The sequence below is a fragment of the Cebus imitator genome, unplaced genomic scaffold (genome assembly GCF_001604975.1).
Source record: "Cebus imitator isolate Cc_AM_T3 unplaced genomic scaffold, Cebus_imitator-1.0 Scaffold306, whole genome shotgun sequence".
NCBI lineage: Eukaryota > Metazoa > Chordata > Mammalia > Primates > Cebidae > Cebus > Cebus imitator.
Window position 1 is genome coordinate 470,613 of NW_016107621.1, and position 15,082 is coordinate 485,694.

Below are 15,082 nucleotides of genomic sequence, written 5' to 3' on the forward strand. Positions count from 1 at the left end.
TTTTAAGATAAGGTCTTGCTCTGTCACCCAGGCTGGAGTGCAATGGTGCAATCACAGGTCACTGGAGCCTTGACCTCCTGGGTTCAAATGATTCTCCTGCCTCAGCCTCCCCAATAGCTGGGACTACAGGTGTGTGCCACTGTGCCCAGCTAATTTTTGTATTTTTAGTAGAGATGGGGTCTCCATGTTGCCCAGGCTGGTCTTGAATTCCCAGGCTCAAGAGATCTGGCTGCCTCAGTCTCCCAAAGTGCTGGGATTGCAGGCATGAACCACTGTGCCTAGCCTAGCTGCTTTCTTTAAGTATCTTGGTGCAGAGCACACTAGAGTTGGACAGCTCCTTTAGTAGGGGTGGGGGTCGTGATTTAGGTAGGGATTTTGGAGTGAGTTATGGGAAAAGTTTAGATCAGGGACAGGGTCTTAGGACAGTTGAGAGTCAAAGTCAGATGAAGGACTTGAGCCATCTGGGTACAACTTGGGATTCAAGGTGAGTAAGTGGACTAAGGATGGGTTGGGCTGAAGCCCAGATTTGTCCTGGGGTCTAGGACCAGGAAGGGTTGGATTTGGTTTCAGGATGAGCTTGGGTGGGGGGACTATTGGAGATGAGATAGCTGGAAGTCAGGACTCGGGGCCATTAGATTAGAGTGGCTCAGATTAGAAGCAGGAGCACTGGAGGCATGAAGACCAGAGATCCAATCAGGGCACGTCTCCTGTCTTGCTGTGCTTTTGGGGAGGTGACATCCCTTCTTGGAGCCTCAGTTTCCTCCTGTATAAATCGGGGTAATATTAGCACTAACCGATAATGTGAGATGTGAGTCATATCTAGTTCTGTTCTTGGCACTGGTGAGCATTCGCCTTTCTGTGATAAGTATCAGAGCGCTTTGAGGACAGGCATTTGTCTCTGTGGGTTTATGTCCCCTGGTGCCCAGCTTGCTGCCTGCTACCCTCCCTTGGCCACCTCCTTTCATTTCCTGGGCCTAGGGAGCTATAGAATGGGGTTATATTACAGGAGTGGACTTGACGCTGCAGCTGGGGTTCAAGCCTGAAGTCCCAGGTCAGGCTTAGATTGGAGGATAAGCTCGGGGTAGAGCTGGATGGAGCTGAGGCTACCGAGGATCAGGGTGGGGCTGCTAGGCCTGTGTGCTAAACGTAAGAAGGAAGGCCTGGTGGGAGTGAGATGTGGACGGGGAAAGTGGTGGGCTGGGGAGAGGACCAGAGGGCGGCTAAATCACACCCCGAGATCTGACAACTGCCTCTTTTGGGAACGCTGCAGCCCCATCACATCTCTGAGGCCCCTCTCAGAATGGAAAACATGTCTCACCCGAAACCTGGTGGGGCAGGACGGGAGCTTGGGTGGCTCGCCTGAGGAGGAGGCCCAAGGCTGCTCTCGCTCCTTTTGGACGTCACCAGCCTCCTCCTGGGCAGCTGATACCTTCTCATGACCACCTTCCACCTCCTGCCCTACCCTGTGCTGCACTGTGGTTGACACCCCTGTGCCACTTTCTGGAGGGGTAAAAGGATAAGGCAAGATCCCCCAATGCCTGAGGGCTGTGTCTTGTCCTGCCAGAGGAGGTCAGAGGCCTGGAATGGAGGACATGTCTCTCGGGAAGAGACACTTCCAAGGTGGTTGGGGGTAAGGGGGGAATCTGGGGGAAAGGCGTGGGGGGTGTGGTGGAACAGGGTCCCGAGAGCCCTACTGGCTTCCCCTCCTTCACTCCACTTCCATTCCTCCTCTGTCCCCAGAAATAAGAATGTCTAAGCCCCTGGAGGCCGAGAAGCAAGGTCTGGACTCCCCATCAGAGCACACAGGTGGGTGGGCAGGGAGCAGGGGGGCAGGAATCACCGTGGGCAGGGGAAGTGGGTCAGATGGGAAGAGGGCTGGGAGGGGACAGGTGTGGTAGGGGTGCCTGTTGACAACACATCCTTTCCCTCTCTTTGCAGACACTGAAAGAAATGGACCAGACACTAATCATCAGGTCAGGAGGGAATGGATAAGTGGGACGGTGTGGGAAGAAATGGGGAGAGGGGTGCAGAGGGGACTCTGTGCCGCCTGGACCAGGAGGGCAGGGAGGGGGGTGGTCAGAAGATGCTCCACTGCACTATTCCATCTCCCTGCCCCTACTTTCTCTTTGCAGAACCCCCAGAATAAGACCTCCCCATTCTCCGTGTCCCCAACTGGCCCCAGCACAAAGGTAAGCAACTGTCGGAACAGCCAGGGAAGCAGGCAGCACTGGGGAGAGGGACCTCAGAAGGCCTGCCTCAGTCCAAGGCCTGAGAGAGCACTGAGCCTTGGTACCTTGGTAATGAGGTTCCTCCCGCCCCTTCTCACTCTTGGGCTCCCACCCCAGGTCTGTGACTCACCCAGGCTCCTTCCCCTTCCCTAGGGGGTGGGGGTGGCCAGGGAAATCCCCCCCAGAGCCCCAGGGTGATGAACAACAGGAAGCCAAAGGCCCGCCCCCATCCCAACTTCCCTGACCCAACAGGGGCCTGCACCACCTCCTGTCCCCCAATACACACATTTATCTACCAGCTGAGGTGGGGGTGGGGGGTTGGCACCAGTTGAGGATAGCTTTAGGGATGCAGGAGGAGAGGATGTCAGGGAGGCCGGAAGCAGCCAGGCAGTGCAAATTCCACATCCAGATGGGGCCCTGTACCTGGCATTCTGGGCTTCTTGGGGCTACTTGGGCCCAAGTCTTCACCCTTCAGCCTGGTCAGGGGTACCAGGCAGGTCCAGAGGCCTGAATGTAGCACTGGAGGTGGAGGCAGAGAAGGTGTGAGCAGGACTCCAGACACTGACCAGCAGTGGCTGAGGGATGGGGTAGGAAGCTGGGAACTGCTCCCCACCCTGCTACAGCTTTGCTCTGTGACCATGGGAAAGTCACTTCCCCTCTCTGGGCTTCTCAGTTTCCTCTTCTCTATCATTGGTCGTGGGGGAGGGGACAGTCAGATGGGATGGCCTCTGTGGTTGCCTCCATGTCTCGTGTACCCCCATGCCACTGTGGGAGGAGAGGACAAAAGTGCTTTGCAAGCAGATATCCTGCTTCTGTGCTGAGTGCTTTAAACGGGGTCCAGAGGAGACAGGCTCTTGATCTTGACCTCCGTGACCCTCTGATGGCAGATTTGGCTCTTGCCTTAGCCCTCGGAGCAGACTGTGTATCCATTGCCCCCACTTTGTCCTCATTTGAATCAGATCTTTGCAGTCTGTTCTCAAACTGGCAGCAGGCTTCCTTCTTTTGGTGATGCCAGTGGGACCAAAGGAATTAAGGTTTCTCCCCCCCTTCTTGGCCTCGGGCTCAGTCCACAACTCACCCTGTTTCTCTGGCCTTTGCCTCTCAACTTCTCTCCATCTTTTCTGTCAGTCTTTCCCTAACTGAAGTGATTCATGTGCTCCTGTCACAGTCTCAGGCATGAGACCACAGTGTGCAACTATTTACATAATAATTTTGTTAATTGGCTCAATTTTTAAAAAACAACTTATTATGGAAAATGTGAAGTGGAGACAGAAATAGAGAAGGGTATAATGAAAATAAACCCCCTAGATACCCATCAGTCAGCTTCAACAATTACCAACTCATGAAATGGCTTGCTTTTTGACAGCTTAAATAAATGTTTTTTAAATGGAAATTTCACAAATGGAAAACCAGAATCACTTGCCATGGAAATAAATACGATGATTATTAAAATTTACCCAGAGTCTCTTGTGTGCTGAAGGGTCTAAACTTCAGAGGCCTGCTCTCTTCTTATTAAAAGGAGATTAGGGCTGGGGGCGGTGGCTCACGCCTGTAATCCCAACACACTGTGGGAGGCTGAGACAGGTGGATCACCTGAGGTCAGGAGACTGCCTGGTCAACAGCCTGGCCAACAAGGTAAAACCTTGTTTCTTCTAAAAATACAAAAATTAGCCGGGCATGATACCTGTAATCCCATCTACTCAGGAGGCTGACGCAAGAGAATTGCATGTACCCAGGAGGCAGAGGTTGCAGTGTGTTGAGATTGTGCCACTGTACTCCAGCCTGGGCAACAGAGTGAGACTCCATCTCAAAAAAAAAAAAAAAAGGAGATTAGGCCAGGTGCAGTGTCTCAAGCCTGTAGTCCTAGCACTTTCGGAGGCCAAGGTGGGTGGATTGATTGAGCCCAGGAGTTCAAGACCAGCCTGGGCAATGTAGTGAGACCCTGTCTCTACAAAAAATACAAAAATTAGCTGAGTGTGCATGCCTGTAGTCCCAGGTACTTGGGAGGATCGCTTGAGTCTGGGAAGTCAAGGCTGCAGTGAGCCCTGATGGTGCCACTGCACTCCAGCTTGGATGACAGAGTAAGACCCTGTCTCAAAAGAATAAAATTAAATTAAAATAAAAGTGGAGATTAGCTAGTATTGGAGAGATGTTAAAGATTCCCAAGCACTGGCCGGGCGCGGTGGCTCATGCCTATAATCCTAGAACTTTGGGAGGCCGAGGCGGGTGGATCACGAGGTCAAGAGATCGAGACCATCCTGGTCAACAGATCGAAACCCCATTTCTACTAAAAATACAAAAATTAGCTGGGCATGATGGTGCGTGCCTGTAGTGCCAGCTACTCGGGAGGCTGAGGCAGGAGAATTGCTTGAACCCAGGAGGCGGAGGTTGCGGTGAGCCAAGATCGTGCCATTGCACTCCAGCCTGGGTAACAAGAGCGAAACTCCATCTCAAAAAAAAAAAAAAAAAAAAAATTCCCAAGCACCAATCAGAGACTGTAAGACAACCAGAAACAATGAAAAACCGCTGAAAAGGGAATAGTGTGCTCACCATGGCATTCAACGTTATTTTTTAAAAACTTTTTTTTTTTTTTTTTTCTGAGACAGAGTCTCACTCTGTCACCCAGGCTGGAATATAATGGCACGATCTTGGCTCACTGCACCCTCCACCTCCTGGGTTCAAGCAATTCTCCTGCCTCAGCCTCCTGAGTAGCTGGGACTACAGGTGTCACCACCATGCCCAGCTAATTTATATTTTTAGTAGAGATGAGGTTTCACCATGTTGGTCAGTCTGGTCTCAAACTCTAACCTTAAGTGATCTGCTTGCCTTGGCCTCCCAAAGTGCTGGGATTACAGGTATGAGCTACTGCATCCTTGGCTGCACTCTGGCCTGGGCGACAGAGTGAGATTCTGTCTCAAAAAATAAAAATAAACAAAAATAAAAATAAAATATATATATGTATATATATATGATACACGTTAAAAACAGACATAGGTCTTCAATGTATGACTCTGTGAACTTTCAGAAACTGAGCATACTCATGTCACCAGCACCAGATCAAGAAGCAGAGCACGACCAGCCTTCCAGAGGCCCTTAACGCCCCTGCCAGGGACAACCACTACCCTGACTTCTCATACTCAGTGTCATTTCATGCTGCATCTCTGCAGCACTTATTTTTTTTTTAAACTTCTCTCTCTCTCTCTCTCTCTTTTTTTGGTAGAGACAGCATCTCACTCTGTTGCCCAGGCTAATCTCAAATTCCTAGCCTCAAGCAATCCTCCTGCCTCAGCCTCCCAAAGTGCTGGGATTATAAGCATGAGCTGCCACACCTGGCCTCTGTAGCTCTTAAACTTTCTAATACTTATGTTCCATAATTTGGGACATGCCACTCACTGTCTACTATTTGGCCTTTCCTTGACCTCTGTCTCTGTCCACGTTCCAAATATCACCCCCACTGCCAATTCGCTGTATCATTTTGCATAAGTTGCTTTCCCTCTCTGGACTTCCTTTTACAAAATGGTATTGGGATATCAGGCTGAAGGATGATCCCATTGTCCACTTTAGGCCTGAGGGTGTGTGATCCATCAGGCCATGCCTTCTCCCACCACTGTGTATGCTTCATCCAACAGGCCTTTCAGTAACAACTGCTGCTGTCTGGCTTTTCACCTAGGAGCAGAGGAGGCCAAAGTGGCTCTATGGTGCTCTGTTCTGTGTGTATGGTGCAAGATGTGTCCATATCATCTTCAGAGAGACACAGAGAGGCTTGGCAGAGGTCAGGGGTGGAGGCTGAAGCCTGACAGTTCCTGGGCCATATCTGGCTTGTCCACAGTGCAGGACAAATATTGTGCCTTGCTTATTCTGCCAGTATTTTTGTTCCAGATTTTGAAAAGAGTGGCCAGCAGGAGCCGAGTAGGAGCTGTATGGGACTTCTACTCAGGCAGCGCTCTCTCCAGTCCACCTCCATCCAGCCCTGCCCCCATCACACATTTGTGCCCATTTCCATAAGCATCTGAGTTTGTAGCCCAGGTTACAAGGTGGTGGTTTTTCTTAGTACCTGAAAACCTTTCCTTCCAACCAAGTATTACTTCACTGGACAAATAAGAGATGCACCTGGCTAGGTGCAGTGGCTTATGCCTGTAATCCTAGCATTTTGAGAGGCCAAGGCAGGAGGATCGCTTGAGTCCAGGAGTTCAAGGCCAGCCTGGGCAACATAGTGATACCCTGACTCTACAGAAAATTTAAAAAATTAGCCAGGTGTGGTGGTGGGCACCTGTAATCCCTGATACTCAGAGGCTGAGGTGGGAGGATTGCTTGATCCTGAGAGGTAGAAGCTTCAGTGAGCTGTGATCATGCTACTGCACTTCAGCTTGGGCAACAGAGTGAGAGAGAGAGAGAGAGAGAGAGAGAGAGGTACCTCTGTGTGATACAGATGAAGAGTGTGGGATCCAGAACCCCTTTATTTGACCTCCCAGATGCCCAGTGGAACTATTTTCCTTTTTTTTTTTTAAAGAGACGAGGTTTCACCATTTTGGCCAGGCTGATTTTGAACTCCTGACCTCAAGTGATCCACCCATCTCGGCCTCCCAAAATGCTAAGCTTACAGGTATAAGCCACCATGCCTGGCCACTATTTTACATTTTACAGGCAGGGAAACTGACTCTCAGGAGGGGGAAAGCATTCTGCAAAGGAGACTTCTCCTGTAGGGAGTTTGGGTGCAGGTGTTGTGTTAGCACTATCTGATTGATGAGGAAACTGAGGCCAGAGGAGTGGTTCGAATCTCCCAGTGGTCGGCGTAGGACCATGAGCTGCAGCCTCATGTTCACACCCCAGTCTGTTCCTCCTGTGCCAGTCTGGTTGCCATTGCCACACTCGTGCCCTCTTTTTGGTTCACAGGTGGGCATTCTCTCTGGCCTCCACTTAACATTCTGGGGTCCCGGACCCTGCCTCTCTCCCCCCCAGATCAAGGCTGAAGACCCCAGTGGTGATTCAGCCCCAGCAGCACCTCTGCCCCACCAGCCGGCCCAGCCTCATCTGCCCCAGGCCCAACTCATGTTGACGGGCAGCCAGCTAGCTGGGGTAAGTACTCAGGGTAGGATGGGGACAAGGGCACAAACCAGCCACCCCTCATCTGTTACAGGGCTGGTGGATGGATGAACTGTTCCACCAAGGCCATGGCCACTCTCGCACGCCTGCCTGTGTCCTCCAGGAGATCTTGTCCCCTCACTTGCTTGGCTTAGGCACTAATCCCTCTCTGCCTTCTCTGCTCCTCTCTTAACCCCCTGCTCCGGCTCCCGCTGATCCCGCTGCCCCACAGCTCACGGCGCTGATGCCAGCCCAGCAGCAGCTCCTCCTGCAGCAAGCCCAGGCCCAGCTCCTGGCCGCCGCCGTGCAGCAGTCCAGTGCCGCGGCTGCCGCTAACGCCGCTGCCGCCGCTGCCTCTGCCTCTTCCTCCACTTCCTCCACCTCCTCTTCTGCCTCCTCCTCGACCTCACAGCCCCCAGCCTCCTCTGGGGGGGGTGACCTGCCACCACCACAGCCTGCCAGCCAGCCCTCTGGGACCCCACAGCTTACCTTGTCCCAGCCTATCCAGCTCACAGCACAGGTAAGGGCAGCCACTGGGGACCAGGCTCCCTGCAGTGAAGGACATGCAGAAGCATTGAGTGTGCAGGAAGGAGCTGACTGGTTATCATGGACGGTTCTGACCACTAGCCACATGCCAGTTCCTAGCAACCCTGGGAAGCCTTGGGAGATGTTGCTGTCCCATCTTACAGAGGGGTAGAGTGAGGCTCACAGGGAGGAATATCCCACATAATAATCTTCCCTCTGGTGGGTAGTACTTGCTATGCATCTTGCTAGGAGTTCACAGCTTCCTGGGAGACTGAGATTGTTGTCCTCAACTTACAGGTAAGGAAACCAGGAGTCACTTCTGTGAATGGTACCATGTGGGTACAAAACAAAAGGTTGAGAATAAGAATGAGTGCCCTACCTTCATTGTGTCCCCTGGCTCATTCAACAAGATGCTCTTTCAAAAAGGGGCCCATGATCTATGAGTTAAGAGGTTCTGCATCCTCTCCCTCTGGAGCTTGCTGGTCCATAGTTCATCATGAATTAGTGGCTATCTCAGATTCCTAGGGCTACCATAACAAAATGCCACAAGCTAGGTGGCTTAAGACAACAGATACATATTGTCTCTGACCACAGGTTCAAACTCAAGGTGTCGGCAGGGCCATGCTCTCTTTGAAGGCTCCCAGGGAGAATCCCTCTTTGCCTCCCTGAGTTCTGATGGTGTTGTCAATTCTTGGTGTTCGATGGCTTAGTAGATGGCTTACTCCGATCTCTGCCTCCTCCATTGTCACATGGTCATCTTCTGTGTGCATCTTTCTCTGTATTCAAATTTTTCTTTCTTGTAGGGACACTGGTCATTAGATTAGGGCCCACCCTGATGACCTCATTTTAACTTGATTATAGCTGCAACCCGATTTCCAAATAAGGTCATATTTACAGGTACCAGGAGTGAGGACTTCCACATATCTTTTTGGGGACACAATTTAACCTGTAACAGTAGCCAATAGAGTTCCCTTAAGGACATTGAGGGGAGCCGAGTGGGAGCTGAGTAGGCTTCCTCTTCCAAAGGGCAGCTGTCTCCCTGCCCACTCCCATCCACCCCTTCCCACGTCACCCATTCATGTTGTCTGTCTGGTTTCCATAAGCATTAGAGTCGTGGCAAAGTTTCAGGGCAGTGAAGGTCCTGGGAAGCCCTACAGCAAAGCTACCTGTTTAACTTGCCTTAGCCTAGTGTTTCCTTTAGTGACTGCTCTATAAAAAGCTGTTCTCTCACTCCATCCACCCGCTTCCACAGAACCCTAGATAGCAGGTGCTGTCCATGCAGGGAGCCGTCCAGCCCTGGTGAGGCTGTTCCCTTGATACAGTTCACTCCCCGAGATGGGCCCATTTCATTATTGACCAATGCTCCCATTTGGGACTTTCCTTAAAACTGAACTGAGGCCGGGCGTGGTGGCTCACGCCTGTAATCCCAGCACTTTGGGAGGCTGAGGCGGGTGGATCACGAGGTCAAGAGATCGAGACCATCCTGGTGAACATGGTGAAACCTCGTCTCTACTAAAAATACAAAAAATCAGCTGGGCATGGCGGCGCGTGCCTGTAATCCCAGCTACTCAGGAGGCTGAGGCAGGAGAATTGCCTGAACCCAGGAGGCGGAGGTTGCGGTGAGCCGAGATTGCGCCATTGCACTCCAGCCTGGGTAACAAGAGCGAAACTCCGTCTCAAAAAAAAAAAAAAAAAAAAAAAAAACTGAACTAATACCTGCTTCCTTAGAGCTTCCTTACACTGGACCTGGTTCTGTGAAGACACTCTGTAAACTGGACCTACTGCTCCATGATGGCTCTTGCAGATGTAGCCTATTTTTTTGAGACGGGGTCGTGCTTTGTTGCCCAGGCTGGAGTGCAGTGGCATGATTATGGCAGCCTCAACCTTTTTGGGCTCAAATGATCCTCCTGCCTCAGCCTTCTGAGTAGCTTGGACTACAAGTGCATGCTACCACATCCAGCTAATTTTTTATATTTACATATTTTTTGTAGAGACGGGGCTTTGCCATATTGCCCAGGCCAATCTTAAACTCCTGAGCTCAAGCGATCTGCCTGCTTTGGCCTCTCAAAGTGCTGAGATTATAGGCATGAGCCACAGTACTTGGCCCAGACATAGCCTTTCAATACCTGGCTCTCCACGGTAACAGTAACTTAGTCTGTTGGGTGCTGCCTTTGTTCCAGGCACCTGCCAGTGATGGCCTCTTTGCACCCATGAATCCTCCCCACAGCCGAGGCTCTGAGGGGCAAGTGACCTGCCCCAGATCATGCTGTGAGCAGGAGTGGCAGAGCGGTCTGCTCTGGCCAGGGCTCTAACTACATAATCTGTGGCTGCTGCTTTTAGCTGTTCTTCACGGAACATGGTTTCTAGCCCCTCCCACCCTGGTCACCAGAGACTCCAGCAGCAGATGTTCCATTTGCCTCGTAGCATAGACAACCCTTTACTGAGCAATGCCAAGGGCTTGGGGCTCCTCACTGGGGCTGGCTCTTTCGCATCTCAGTAGCCCTGCTCTTGTTCTCTTTTCCCTGGAAGTCTGTTCTGTTCCTTTACCTGAACAGTTCCTCTTCATCTAAGCCCCAGCCCAGGAGTCCACACCTCTAGGAAGTCATGATGACTTCCCTCCCTCCAGCTGTGCCTGAATATACCTGAGGAAATATCAGTTGAAGGAACAACGACTAGAGGATAGAAGGCGGAACAGGGCAGCCTAGCGCAGACCCAGCCAGGCCACCACCTCTATGAGCAGCAGACATTCCTGTCTACGAACTCCTAGAGCCACCTCCCCAGCTCCCCAGGGACCCAGCAGCAGCAGGCTGAGCCTCTACCACCTGCCATCCAGCCCAGGCCTGATTGTTAAGGTCACCTTAAAACCCTCTCTGCCAAGTCCTTTCCTTTCACTTCTCCCTCCCCAACTTTCCTCAGCTCTGATCTTTCCTTTTTTGTCCTCAACAAGTGCAAAGCTGGGCCAAGTTTGTTTTCTGGGAATTCTTTCTCACAAACTGAGTTGCTCTTTGACATGATTTATACAACAACACCTCCTATGGGAACCATACTGGACCCAGGCTGCAGAGGGACCAGCTCTTCCTGACTTACCTGCCCACTGCTCTAGCCCTCCCCCGCTCCTCAGCTTGGATGGCTCTCCCCAGCCCACATCTCATGCCCTTGACTCCCCAGTCCACTTCTTGTGCCTGGTCAGCTCTGTTCCTGCAGTCATTTCACAAACATTTCCTGACCTCCTATGCGTTAGGCCATGGCAGGAAGCTGAAGACTTAGGAGTGAGTCACAGCCATCCTTGCCCCTGAGGGGCTCCCTTTCCTGAAGTGGAACAAGCACATCAGTGAGCTACTAAGAAATGTTTCACTTGGAAGATACTAAGAAGCCCAGAAAAGACAGTCAAAAATACTCATCCCTTTAAAATTGTATAAAATACCAAGGAAAAGTCCCCCTTCCATCCCTCTGATGTCAGCTTCCAAAGAAATGCCAGTTAAACCATTTGGCAGGATCCTTCCCTGCAATCTTCTAGCTTGTACAGATGAAGGGGTAATTATAATACAGTTTTACAATTTGTCTGTCCATTGCTCAGTGTGATGCCTTCTACTGAGGGGATGGATGTTTACTGAATCAATGAGGGATGTTTTGGCAGCAGATTTTCAATCAAGGGTAGGGAAGATACCTCTCCAGGGAAGTATTTTAGAATGTGTGGGGTAGGGGTAGGCATTGGTGGAAAACTTACATTAACAGTTAAAACATCTTTTTGTATTGGAGAGTAGGGGGAAAATCAGTATTTTCCTAATAGGACCATGGCAAAAAGCTTGACAAAATCTTTTAGGCTGCTAGGACCTAGCGAATGAAATTTCCCAAAGAAACCTACTGAGTGTGATGGGAATGTGGGAAAAGAAATGGATGTGTGTCTGAGGGAATCAGGACCCACATCTATCCTGGCTTTCAGAAAGACTCAGGGGCATGGGGAGGAGTTTGATGGGAAAGGGCTTCCAGGCCATGTGAATGGCAAGTGCAAAGTGAGAAAGCAAGGCCAGCCATGGAGGCACAAATAGGGAAGGATGAGCTGGGAGGGAGGAGCCAAAGCTCGTCCAGGTAGCTGAACAAGACTCAGGAGTATTTGGCTCAGATAACTGACAAGGCCTGTCCTGAAATACCAGGCCCAGCTCCATGGGTCTGTCTCTTTGTTTCATTCCAGGGCAGGCAAAATGGGTGTCAGCATTTCCAGACTTGTAGCTACCCTACCCAGGGAGATAAAATGCATCCCCTGGGCCAGGTGGGGTGGCTCACGCCTGTAATCCCAGCACTCTGGGAGGCAGAGGTGGGTGGATCACTTGAGATCAGGAGTTTAAGATGAGTCTGACCAACATGGGGAAACCCTGTCTCTACTAAAGATACAAAAATTAGCCGGGCATGGTGGTGGGCACGTGTAATCCTAGCTACTCAGGTGGCTGAGGCAAGAGAATTGCTTGAAACCAGGAGGTAGAAGCTGCAGTGAGCCAAGATTGTGCCACTGCACTCTAGCCTGGGCAACAGAGTGATACTCTGTCCCCAAAACAAACAAACAAACAAAAACATGCCCCCTGGCTAGGTTTGAGTCCTTGCGCTCAACCCCAGAGAAGGCAAGGTCAGCCCTATCTGGTCCTCATGATTTGAGGGTGGGAAAGTGTAACCCCCAAAGAGATGGGCTCTGTTGCTTGAAGAAGTTGAAGGGGCAGTGGGTACCAGGCCAATCAAAGCTGCCCACCCGGAGGTGTATGGTCAGTGCATACACAGGGCCTTGGAGTCCAGGAGCCTGGCCCAGGCATGCCAGTCACTCCCACTGGTTCCTTGGTTGGGATCTGTTGTTGCCCATCTGTCTTGGAATTTTAGCATAAGGTAGCATGTGATGTGACATGAAGTCCATATGCAGGCATTTTTTCTCCCTGTTGAATGGTTCTCCATTTGTGGTGTTCTGCCCCAGTCTCTACAATTCTTGGGCTCCATGTCACAGGACCAACCACTGGGGGTCCAGAGAAGAACCCACACTAGAGAATGGCCACCTCCTCGGCCCCACCCCCATCTTTAGAGCTTCCCCTAGGGGAGTGACTGTACTAATCATAGAATGGACTGCAGGGGATAGAATTAGAAACAAGAACCCAGTAGGAAGTCCTTGAAGGCATACAGATGGGACATGAGGGTAGCTTGAGCCAGGAGGGTGAGGATGGGGGTCCTGGTTGCTATTTTGTATTGATTGTATAGGTCAAGGATGACTCCTAGGATTTTAGCTTCAGCAGCTGGGTGGTAATGACATGGTTTCCTGAGTTGGGGAAGACGGGAGGAACAGGATGTTTTGGAAGGCTGTGGTAGGGAGCCAGCAGTTTCATTTTGGACATGTTAGGGTTTGAAGAGTCTATTAATCATCTACATAGGGACACCAAGTGAGCAGATACATATTTGAGGCTGAAGCTCAGCAGAGTGTCTGGGAAGGAAGTTGTTAGTTGTCAGGAAGAGAATGAACTTGGCCAGGCACAGTGGCTCAGGGCTATAATTCCAACACTTTAGGAGGCTGAAGCAGGAGGGTGGCTTGAGGCTAGTTCAAGAACAGCCTGGGCAACATAGCGAGACCCCATCTCTACAAAAAAAGAAACAGTTAACCAGGTGTGGTGATGCATACCCATAGTCCCACACTACTTGAGAGGCTGAGGCAGGAGGATCGCTTGAGCATGGGAGGTCAAGGTGGCAGTGAGCTATGATTGCATCATGGCACTCCAGGCTGAGTGACAGAGTGAGACCCTGTCTCCAAAAAAAGAAAGAAAAAAAGGGAAGGAAGGAGGATGGCTGGACAGATGGAAGGAAGGACTCAGCCATATTGGGTTCCCACCCTTAAGAGCTCACGGTCAAGTATGGTGACATGAGGTGGGCAATGGTGGAAAATGCTCATTTTGAGGGGTATGTTGTAATTTCCAAAATGCTTTCTAGATAATATTACTCAGGCCTTAGAACAACCCAGTGGAGAATTAGACATTATTATCCCTATTTTGCAGATAAGAAAACTGAGGCCCTGAGAGAGAAATGACTCAGTCATAATGACTGCCATTTATGAAGGACAAATTAAGTGAACAGGAATCAGGCTAAACATTCTATACATATTGTCTCATTTAATTTAACAGCTTTAACAGCTCCATGAAGTAAGACTTATTGTGGTGTCATCTAAGGAAACTGAGACTTAAAGAGGGTAAGGAACTGCCTGAGGGGTGTGAGGGAAAGTCAGGTTTCTGGGCTCCAAAGCCCAGATCTCTCTATGACACCTTGCATCATCATCTTATACAGTTAAGGAGGCTGAGACCCAGAGGGAAAGTGGCTTCCCCCAGGCACACAGCAAGAAGGAGGTGAGAGGGCCAAGACTCAAACCACCAAGTTTCTAAGCTGGAAGGGACTCTTGCACCCCAGTAGTCTAACTTCCCCTAGGTTAGGTGTTTTCTTGTCACTGTTATTGCCAGGTGGGGATTTTCACCCAGATGGCTTCCATGGCAGGTGCCCACTGCCTTCCCAGGCAGTGTCCTATCACCAGACAGACTGACACTACTTGGAGTATCAGAAAGCCTGACCTCATTTTAATTTTAAGTTTTATTTAATTTAATTTATGTAGTTATTTATTTTTTTTGGAGTCTTGCTCTATTGCCCACCCTGAGGTGCAGTGGCACCATCATAACTCGCTGCAACCTCGACCTCCTGGCTGAAGCAGTCCTCCTACCTCAGCCTCCCAAGTAGCTGAGACTACAGGTATGCACCGTCATACCTGGATAAATAAAAAGACAAATTTTTTGGTGGAGATAGGGTTTCACGATGTTGCCCAGGCTGGTGTTGACCTTCTCGCCTCAAGTGATCCTCCCACCTCAGCCTCCAAAGTGCAGAGATTATAGGCATGAGTCACTGCACCTGGCTGAGTATTATTTTATGTTTAATTGACAAATAATCATTGTATATATTTATGGGGAACAATATGATGTTTTGATACATGTATACATTGTGGAATGATCAAAGCAGGCTAATTAGCATATTTATCACCTCAAATATTTGTCTTTTTTTCGTGATGAAATCATTTTGAGGTATTCTCCTTGCCGGACACAGTGGCTCACTTTAATCCTAGCTATTCGGGAGTCTGAAGCAGGAGGATGGCCTGAGCCCAGGAGTTCAAGGCTGCAGTGAGCTATAATCATGCACTGCACTCCAGCCTGGGTGACGGAGCAAGACACTGTCTCTTTTTTTTT

At 50.3% G+C, this 15,082-nt stretch overlaps 1 protein-coding gene across 11 annotated transcripts in view; it reads left to right on the top strand.

Annotated features, from left to right (window-relative positions):
- POU2F2 (POU class 2 homeobox 2) overlaps positions 1-15,082 on the top strand; it is an 88,337-nt gene that overhangs the window by 55,024 nt on the left and 18,231 nt on the right. For 4 of the 11 annotated variants that reach the window (XM_037729417.1, XM_037729418.1, XM_037729415.1 and 1 more), the window contains 5 exons: positions 1,741-1,806; positions 1,939-1,973; positions 2,133-2,189; positions 7,122-7,304; positions 7,543-7,830. In XM_037729417.1, the coding sequence (XP_037585345.1) occupies positions 1,749-1,806; positions 1,939-1,973; positions 2,133-2,189; positions 7,122-7,304; positions 7,543-7,830 (621 nt within the window). In that variant the 5' untranslated portion in view covers positions 1,741-1,748. The remainder of the gene's footprint in view (positions 1-1,740; positions 1,807-1,938; positions 1,974-2,132; positions 2,190-7,121; positions 7,305-7,542; positions 7,831-15,082) is intronic. The other 7 variants (XM_017503112.2, XM_017503116.2, XM_017503113.2 and 4 more) reach the window with 3 other exon arrangements.